We start from the raw sequence: 10,240 nt of genomic DNA on the forward strand, positions 1-10,240 counted from the left end.
CTCGAGTTCGCTTCGCGGATCTCACATCCTTCTTTCCTTTTAGTGTAGCTTTAGTAGCTTTAAATACTCTTAGAACGGAGCACTGATGGAGAGGGGTTTGTCAGTTTAATTACTGTTACGGGTTATCGACGTTTAACTTGAATATAGTTACCGTATTGTCATCGTCACCGTCATCGTCACCGAGCCTCTATCACCCATATTTGGCCTAGGAGTCAACCCCTTTACCGAGTAGATTTATTTATAGAACGCCTCCCTTGGGAGTTTGAGTACGTCTACTGTTGTAAAAGCCAATCAAAAGAGAACTATCTCAGCGTTAAGGGAATTATGATACTTTTCCCGGGGAAAACCTGCTTCTAAAAATAAATTTACCTGGTAACGGGTTGACTCAAGGAATTAGTGAAGATAGTCTCCCCTTGATGAGCTCTTGGTCATTGTTAGTGTCATTGTCATCGGCATTGTTATCGTTAGTGTTATTGTTATTGTCGTTGTTAATAGAAAAGGTGGGTGAAAATCTGTGGAAAAAATATGTATGCCATCTATACCTTTTTTCCATCAATTTTCATGACCAGCGTCCATCCTCCCCCGCCGCATGCTGCGAGGCCATGACTTGTCATGTGGCAGTATACAGAAATATTTCCCGAGGGCATTTGCAGCAAATACGCGCCGTTTCCTTTACCTCTGCAGTGAAACAAAACTTAGGGCGTTTAAAAAAGCTTTGGTTAGGGAAATCGACTTAACGTAAATGTTCTGGCGCAATCGTCGCGTCGCACACAACCATGCATTTTTTGTTATATTGTTATTTTCAATCTCGGAATTAATTACTTTTTTTTTAAGTTTTAAACTTCCGTATTTACAAGCAGATAGCTTTTTGCTATTGATGAATAAAGTAATTTGCTCAAATAACGTACTTTACCAGCATTGTATTACCAAGTAGAGAGCTTACCTCCCTTCATTGAAAATATCTCTGCAAGAAGCTAAGCAAAAGAGAAAAAATGATGGAATTATAATACGTAGAATAGTCCTTTTTACACTTACGTGCGTAGTTATGTGGCCTTCAAATGAAAGTGAGGCTGGAGTTGACCCAGTTATGATGCAGACTTCCCTCCTTTTCTTATGTGAACGATGCGGCTCACGCTAATTAGTTGACATTTACATAAGAAAAGCCGAAGCGTTTCTATCAAAACAGGGTCAACTCAAACCTCACTTTCATTCATATGCTAGGTAACTATGCACACAGCTGCAGACTGGTCCATTTGCATAGAATTGCAGATGGAGGCTTACATGAAGCGCTTTTAGAGCCAAGATCGTTACATCGTGCAGTGGTATGAAGAGAATAAAAATGACATCAGTTTTCAAACATTTTAAATAGCACCCTTTCAGCGTGCATTAAGGTGGCTGGAAAGAACTGAAGAAATCGAGAAGGCTGAATACGTATTTCAAGAGCGTTGGAGCTATGAAAAACCAAAACCGTGATGGAATGACTCTTTACAAGAAGTCTAGAAAAGGAAAGCTACCCGAGAGGAATTGTGTTTGGTTTTGAAACCTTTTCAAGACCCAACTAAATAAAAACAAGCAGTTCCTAAATTAGTTTTTGAAAAGGAGCACGTATTTGCACGTCCCAATATCAGTCTCATGGGCCGATACACATGACTGTGAGCCAGAACACATTTGTGACATAGACCTAGCCAAACAGGGAAGCACTACAAAAGCGTGCTAAAAAAAAATAAGGTACATGATGTTTCGAATGTACTTGCCAGACGATTACAAAATGTTTCCGAAAATCAGTTGAATTCCATTTTAGAATGTTGGAAACAAATTCCGGTTCTAGTATACAATTGCCGCAGTTACAGGAAAAAAACGACGAGTCCTGATTTGTGTACTCCAGGTTTTGAGACATAATCGACCGTGTAGATCCTGGAACCAGTTATGACAAATGGGTCAAAACTTATACCTTATCATCACTTATTTTCGCGAATTTCGAGATTTAAAAAAAATCGCAATATTAAAGTCCCCGAAAAAGAAGCGAGATTTAGTGACCTACATACAAACCTTTATTTTAGTTCTCCGTCTGCTAGGGGTATATGTTGTGGTTTAATTTTGTGTTTGGTTTGAAAAGTTCTCTTTTTTTTAAACCAATTTAAATTTTTTAAACTAGTTTAATTTTCTTTAAAACACTGCCCATTTTAACCTATTTGGAAATCTTTCTGTGAGTATGTATAAAATAAACTAGAGAAATCATTTTAAGATTATTATTATGGATTTTTGTCTCTGATGCTATCAAAGACAATAATAATAATATTATTTATTGCATGTGAACAATATTTTTTATTATCATATGGCCCGTACGGCCCCGCCCACGCTTTCAATGCAAACTTATTGGGAAGGTCCCCGAATGAGGGCCATACGCATTAGCGCGAGCTGGGCCGGAAAAAGCCGTACGGCCCAACTAGGAACACGTACTGCTCTGTGCGATGCAGTGTTAGGGGGTTTCGTTGCTTTTAAACATCCAAGTATTTTACAGCCAGAAAAGAAAGTGCAAACAACATATTAGATAAATTCTCTTTGCAGATTTTTGTTTTTTATTTCGTCCTGACTTCATCTTCTGAGTGGTCGCTGCGCTCGGTCCGTACGCCATGACCTCGGTCCAAATATTTTCCCGTCCGACCTTCCCACTCAGTCAATAAGTACGCAGTGTTTGGGGTTAAATGTTCAGCTTAGTAATGGGGGTTAGGCACTTATTTTGAATGGTTAGTTTTCACGTAAGGTTAGGGACACTGCCTGCATTTTAGTAATTAGGGTTAGGCTCTCAATTAGGTTTACGGAATTATTTAAACCGGTAAGCATTTCAGGAGGTGTATGACAACTGCAGACTGCCTACAAATAGCGCTGATAAACAGTATTTAAATCTCTAAAGCACCCATTCCAGATAGCGCTGAAAAGAAGTGTTTAAGTCTAAGCACCCATTTTTAAACGGTTAGCTTTTACCGCGAGTTAGGGTTAGCCAGCCGCCTGCAAGTGTCAACACTGCACTCCAGGTAAGGGGTTGGAATGCATGATTGGAGTAATCAGTTATTTGCAGCTAGTGTTTAGTCTAAAACAACCGTTGTCTTGGTTTTTTGGGTTAAGAATATTGGTTCATAGTTGCTGGAAGTTTTTACATGTAGGATACAGGGGTTTAGCTTGTAAAGGAGCTGTGGTGCTGTGTCAGTGGGAAAGTGAGTTGATATGGTAAATTGACCACTGCAAAGAAATTTGAAAGCTGACGTTTCGAGTATTAGCCCGTCGTCAGAGCTAAACCCTTTTTTCTGTCTTTCACAAGTAGGACTACTTTTCATAGTGAAAAACAGTTATATCCTTTAATCATTCCTTTGGCAATATAACTTGTATAATACAAGATTCATAAACATTTGTCTCTCAGTAACTGCATTACTAGTAAACGTACCAATGGTATTATTTGTACTCTTGCAATATTAATAAACTGCAATTTATCTTGAAAGGAAATTACTCATTTTGCAGAATGGCCTGTTTACAACCAGAATGTAAAGGAAATTTCTTTAAAATAATCGAAAGCAAGATTAGTAGCACTGCACAGGTTTAATGTTGTAGGGGAATAAGTCATTGGACTTCTGCAAACGTGGTCACTACTCTAGAATAATGCTTTTCCATCTCAGTTATTTTTCCTAAAAGCATGTTGGGGTACAAGGGTGACATTTTACCCCGTCATTTTACATCAAGTCATCTCTATCAAAGAGAGAACTGTTGGAGCTGGCATCGGTTGTTGGGCATTTTCTGTACATGTAATGGATGTGTTGACAACTTTCTGGCTTATTTCTGCATAATTTCGACTGTGTGCTTGGGAACTACTCTCTGGTTGTTTCCTGAGAAGAGTTTGCTGTTGCTGTAAACCCATTTTCTTCGAGTTATCATCGATCCTTGTTTCCTGAAAGGCGGAGCTGCTTTTCTGTTTTTCCTTTCAAGAAATGTTTTGCTTTGTTGTAAAGGTCATCTTCTAAATATACTTTTTGTGTGAGTCTTTTGCATTCAGGTGGCCTTTCAATTCCTCTATTTCTCTGTAGAAATCGATTTCGTTTACGAAATTGCGTTGGCATAACTCTGCTATATGTCTCTGGGGTCCGGATATGCCCATAAATCAAACTTTCGAACAAGAGTGGCCTGGGGTGAATAATATGAAATATAATATATATTGCATTAATCGCTTGCGTGGTCAAGTGGATTAAGGAGTAGGCAGCAGATCCAGTAGTAGGGAGTTCGAGATCATGTTCTGGTGAGTATACGGAAAGGTCTTGAGAAATAGAAAATTTCTGTGGGTAGTGTTATCTAAAGGGGGTGGGCACGGGGGGGGGATAGATGTGTGAAAGATGGGTTGGGTAAGAGAGATACTGGAGAGGATCAGAGAGGGTTAGATGAGTAGAAGAGAGGAGATGTCTTGTTCTTTTTTTAGATGCCCCAAAAACCAAGCGCCTGTTTGTTTAACTACACCCCGAATGGGCTATTGACCCGTGGCCCTTGAGGGTGAAGGGTCTAATTGTTTTAGTATCACTCAACTAGTCGGACAGAAAAGGCAATAATGAAGTTAGCAAATGCAAGTTGAAGAAATATTTATCTGGGAATAAAACGAAAGAAAGCGTCACGCTTTTCGCTACTCGAGGATTATTACTAATAGTCCTCTAATAGCGTAGCCAATCTTAAAAGTTATATGTTCTCACTGCCTGTAGGGTTAGTGAAAATAAAAGGTTTCCAATTGTTCGCGTGGAAAAGGAAAAGAGCCATTTCAACTGTCAATAGCCGGCGAATAGGAATCATGCTAAAATTAGAAGCCATTAAAAAACTGTCAGTTCAAGGTCAAAAAAGAGTTTTACTGATGTACTCTATTCCACCTTATCTCAAAAAACGAGATCATTCACATTTTAATGTATTTCATTGAAACACGCCAGGTTGGCTTGGAACAAGAATCGGCAAAATACGGCAATTCAACCAAGAAAGGACGAACTTCAAAGAAGATCCGCCCCAACACTTAAATAACGTTTAGGTGCTTTACACAAATTTTTGACACCACAAGCTGGTGAAATTTGCCCCTAATTTTACGAGACCTCATTGCAATTACGTGTTTATAACATAAGTGCAAAAGTTTCTTGTCACTGTCGAGGCACATCGAAAAAACCAGTTGGGCAAACGGATTAAAAAGCACTTCTTCGCTAGCATTTTAGAGCAAAACAAATCAACTTTTTCTTTATGTCCAAAAGAGTACAAAAAATTGTTTTTTCATTCCAGTTGACAATAAAAATTCGATTTTCATTCTTGAACAAAGGAAAAACCTTCTAAACCACTTTTCGAAAATAACAAACGGTTAGGGGCCCAAGGAAAGCATTTGTGGAGTAACTTCTTCCACTAAGTATGAGCTATTCCTGTATTCTGTTTTGTCGTTGTCTTTCTCTGTCCCTCTCTTTTCGTTTCTGTTCTAGTCATAGGTCCTCCAGGCATCATGTAACCTTATATGAGCTTCTAAAGATATGCCAAAAATTGCAATACAGAGAAAAAAGCAGCTCTAAGCAAATTAAAAATGAAATCTCAGCTTTAAGTTTCCGATGCTTGACTTGAAAAACTGCGTAGCCGCCAGTGTGGACCACAGCTATCATGATATGTCAAACTGGATTGGAACCAGCGAAAAATGCAGAAAGAAAACATCTTCCAAACCGTTTTCCACCTGAACACGAAAAGCGTTGACTGTGTAAGAGCTAGGACCGTGTAGCCGCGTCGAGCCACAGAAAACGTGCGAAAAATGAAGCTTCGTTTATGTTCGGAAACCGAAGACACGCGTTTGTTGTCAATGGTTTGGCCTCTTTTTATCTGCTGGCCACATTAACCACAGTCAAAATACATCCTTTGTCCTATCGTGTCATGAAGAGGAACAAAGGAAGGTCAGCTTGGTGAAGCTTGTTTGGGGTGGAAACAACAAACTTGTCTTTGAACGCGTGTAGTTGGTGCCAGAAGATAGGTTTGCCTGAGCCCTTGTTTTCCCAGCCAGATTCCAGCTGTCTTTCCAGGAACTTTTGCTGCTTTGCCTAATTCTCTGATAGCAGAAACGCTTTCCAAGCAACCTTTTGGGCAAAAGTAGACGTTTGCGAGTCTTGGGTCCATTATATTTAAATTATAAAACGCTTGTCGCATTTAACTTTTATTTTTTTCCGGATTTCCATGCAGTGGTCGGAGATGAACACTTTGTAAAAACTTTGTGAAAACTGCAATTTTGTCAACGCCTAGGTTGTATTCCGACAATACTTTATCAATATCATTTATGAGATAAGCAAAAACGTTTTTTGGGGGGTCAACATGATGCTTGTAATCGTTTCTTTAGTCTTAAATTCTGAACTTGAGGGTTGAAGCTCTATAAACAAACCCAACATTGACCAGCGCATCATTTCAAGGGCCTGAGGAGTGCAAAGATGTTTCACGTTGTGTAAATCGGTCCATTGAATATCACCGCTTACGAGAGTGACAGTAACGATAGTGCCATTTTACCCATGCGGCCCTTGCGGCCTTGTGACCCCTGTACTACCTAAGTTCATTGTGGCCCTTGTTGACCTGGGTTTTTTGTACTCCTTGGGCTCCTCAGGGTCCCTGGAGTCTTTGGTCTCCTTGGCCCTTGTGGTCAGGTCCCTGTAACCCCCTTAGGGCACAGGGGGACCAGTCGGACTATGTTCTCCAGCTGTTGTTCTAGAAGCATGTTCCTTAGGGACCGTTCATTTTTTACGAGGTAGGGGGGCTGGTGGGATTTTTTGAACTCTCATTAAAAGGTTGCATGACCCCCCCAGTCATTAAATTTTTTCCTATGCCCCCTCCCTCCAATAAAGGTTATTTTTTCGGTGACTCCCCCTCCTCCCAAACCAAAAAAAATCGTCAATTAAACTAGCTATACATACTGTACAGTAACAGTATCTTTTTGGCATTATCACGGTATTACAATTCATACTACAGTTGCATCTCTCACTTTTAACTGTATACTGTAAAGTCAGCAAAAAAGAAATGTGCCAGCTCGCTCTGAATTCGTTGAAGAATCAAAAGAAAGAAAAATCAATTTCTGATCTTCTGGTTATGGCTCTTCCCGATCGTGTTGTGGCTGGCCTCTTAGTCTCAACTTCTTCTTCGTCGTCGATGAAGGCAAGAATGACATCACTTGATTCGTCTCTATCACCAGAATCAATGTGATCAATTTCATTCTCCTTATCACTGCTGCTTTCGCTTCCACCGTTGTCGTCTTCATCGCTATCGTCGTTATCACTGTTTAGCAAAGGTTCATTTTCAGCTTCGTCTCTTTCTCTCAATCTTGGTTGTAGCAGATCAGTTTCTTCAGGGTTCATTTGGAGAAGCCAGTGTCTGGTAATTACCTTAACCTTGTCATTTTTGCTGGTCTTCAGATGCTTGTTTTGTCGGTTCTGTTTTGTCGGATCTTTAGTTTTGTCGGATCTTCGCACAAAACTTTCCAAGCATAATCCTCATAATTTTTCTCCTTCGCCTTCTGGCTTTCCTTTGCCCTCTCCTCTGCTCTCTGCTTCTTTTTGAAATCTACCACATCGAGATGCGTAAGGTATTCATCGACAAACTTTGGCTTAACAATAAACTTGTCAGAAAATGCTGCTACACTTTCTGAATCTGACAAAACTAGCCTGCCACTGCCACTGTACTCTGGGCTGCCAATCTAGCAGATTGCAGGTAGCTTTGGCTATTCTGGTCGAGCAATTGCTATGTTAGCTGTATTTAATAAGCTTAAAGGGAAAAATGACAAAAAAGATTCAAAAATCCGACAATACAGAGATGAAAATTAAGTAAATATAAAGATAGAAACCTTTTTTGTGTGTTCATTAAGTTCCGTAGCTTTAACATTGTAGTCTGTAGCCGTGGAAATGTTATTAAAAGCAGAAGGAACGTCTCTAATAGATTTAAAAACTTTCTTTGTTTTTTTCTGTAGGGATATAGTTTTTAAGAAAAGTAAAACATATCCATCTTAAAGCATTATTATAATATTTTACGTGGCCCCTCCCTTTTCCCTTTTTTTTCAGATGGCCCCTCCCTTTTCCCTTTTTTTTCAGATGGCCCCTCCTTTAAGGCCGTTTTTTTTTGGTGACCCCCCTACCTCGAAAAAAATGAACGGTCCCTTAATATATTTTTTTATCAACTCTTGGGGTTCAGCGTAAGAAAAAAGGAGTATTTTCCAGCAGTAACGCGGTTTCTTGAACAGCTCGTAGTCAACACCCAGCTCCTCAAAAATTAGTTTATTTTCTTGCTGAAGAAAACAAGGCAAAAAGTTATCATTTGCGAAGTGAAAACAACGTAAATTTTGAACCGCGAATATACAAAATTACCATCGGCGAAAAACATTTTGGGAGATTTTTGCTACGTTCAGTTTTTCTATCGTACTTATAACTGCACAAATAAATCGCAAAATCGAAACTGACATCGAATTCAGCGGGCGCCGTTTTCATGTTACCTTGCATGTTTACTCGCGAAACAAAGGATACATCTGTCAAAATGATGGCAAGCCACCGGATTTTTGTTTTCTTAGTTTGGTTTTTTCTCTTTCAAGTGTTTTAAAGATTGACAAGAAATGTGCGAATTCAACACAAAGATCACAATCGCCCATCTATTGAGGTTGACCATTGTTTCGGCAAAGTTCAAAATTTACTCTCCTAGATTAGGTTATTTATCACCAGGCAATTCCATCGTTTTGGAAATAGCAGCTGCTTTATTATTCATCAGCGTCACAAATTCTTGCTAATTTTGGAGCTCATTTTGCTGAAACTCAAGCACGCTTTCAACACACCTGTTTATGTTCGTGTCACCACTCTTACACTCTTACACTCATGCAACCCGGTGACATTGTGTGTAGTGCACTCTTACAGTGCACTACCACACAAAAAAGAGTATTTTCCAGCAGAAACGAGGTTTTGCTGAACAGCTCGTAGTCAACACCCAGCTCCTCAAAAATTAGTTTGTTTTCTCGCTGAAGAAAACAAAAAAAATTATCACGGTTGGTTTTTAGCGCATTGTTAGTATGTATGTGCAAAATAGACAACGCTGCAGTTCAGGTGGCGCCCGTTCCTTCGGATAAAATTATTCATTGACGATAGTGTTTTGGTTACTTTCACAAACCAGATTTTCAGTCAAAGACAACAATTTTTTGGTTGTCCACTGAAAGCTCTTCAAGGGGAAAAAATTCGTCAATGATATCAGTATACGAAAAACAGTATATTAATTGGTTTTGTGGGCAGGCGTTGGTGAACACAGTCAAGAAATAGGAAGGAAATTACAAATGATCTCAATTAATGATTTTTTATGCGCGCTTATGCACCCTGAAAGCGTGCTATTTTTAATGTTCGAAAATTGATATCATTTTCATCTCCTTCCTTCCACTTTTTCTCTTCCTTTACCATCTTGATAGTTTGTTTGTGTTGCAACAAAATGCGTACGATCCTCTACTGAACTACTCTTCGAAATCGTTTACAAATTATCGAAAATATGAAAAAATAAAGCTCCACCGAACGGATTTGGAGAAGCCTATTTCTCTGAAGAAAAGTAAAGAACGAAAGAAATAATGCCTCTACAAACTCTTTTTTTGCACTTTCGTTAGAACAAATTAACGATGTGAAGTTTGAAATATTACCTTCAGCGGGCCTTATCCCCATATAGAGCCTGGTGTCATCTGATAGGAAGTAATGGGGTCTAGCTTCTTTAGTACTGTTATTCAGCTCGCAGATATCGCCGGTGATCATGAAATTGTAGCTTTTGCACTTTATATCATTTTGACATTGAAAGTGGCAGTCAAGAGGAGTTCTGACAGCAACCGTTTTAAAAATGTGATTCGTAAGAGCTCTGCCGGACTTTAATAACTTGACCTCACACTGTTTGCTAGAAGCCATCATGAACAAACGTGGAATAAAGAATATTGGAAAGATCGTCAAATATCCAGGCTTTTGATCCATATTCAGCTATGTTCTCTCTAATCACATGTCCTATTTAACAAAATAAAGTCAGGAAAATGATATTGCAAAATTTGAAAAATAAAAAATAATAATGGAAGAAAGGAAAAGTATCAACAACCTGCCAGGAATCTTTGAAGTCGCTTTAGTCGAAGAGCATCTTGTTAAAGAGAGCTAAGCTGTCGCAGTAAAATACGTCAATCAGCTTGATCTTGTAATAACCAGAGCACGAAATAGGGCCTTTT

General features: G+C 39.1%; 1 protein-coding gene across 1 annotated transcript in view; it reads right to left on the reverse strand.

Moving 5' to 3' along the window:
- Positions 1-10,240, reverse strand: part of LOC137979661 (uncharacterized) — an 11,571-nt gene extending 1,331 nt beyond the window's left edge. Inside the window, exons 1-4 of the mRNA XM_068826976.1 lie at positions 10,117-10,240; positions 9,680-10,028; positions 944-974; positions 543-678 (exon numbers count right to left, since the gene is read on the reverse strand). Coding sequence (XP_068683077.1) covers positions 543-678; positions 944-974; positions 9,680-9,998 — 486 coding nt within the window. The 5' untranslated portion in view covers positions 9,999-10,028; positions 10,117-10,240. The remainder of the gene's footprint in view (positions 1-542; positions 679-943; positions 975-9,679; positions 10,029-10,116) is intronic.

Source organism: Montipora foliosa, chromosome 12 (genome assembly GCF_036669935.1).
Source record: "Montipora foliosa isolate CH-2021 chromosome 12, ASM3666993v2, whole genome shotgun sequence".
Lineage (NCBI taxonomy): Eukaryota > Metazoa > Cnidaria > Anthozoa > Scleractinia > Acroporidae > Montipora > Montipora foliosa.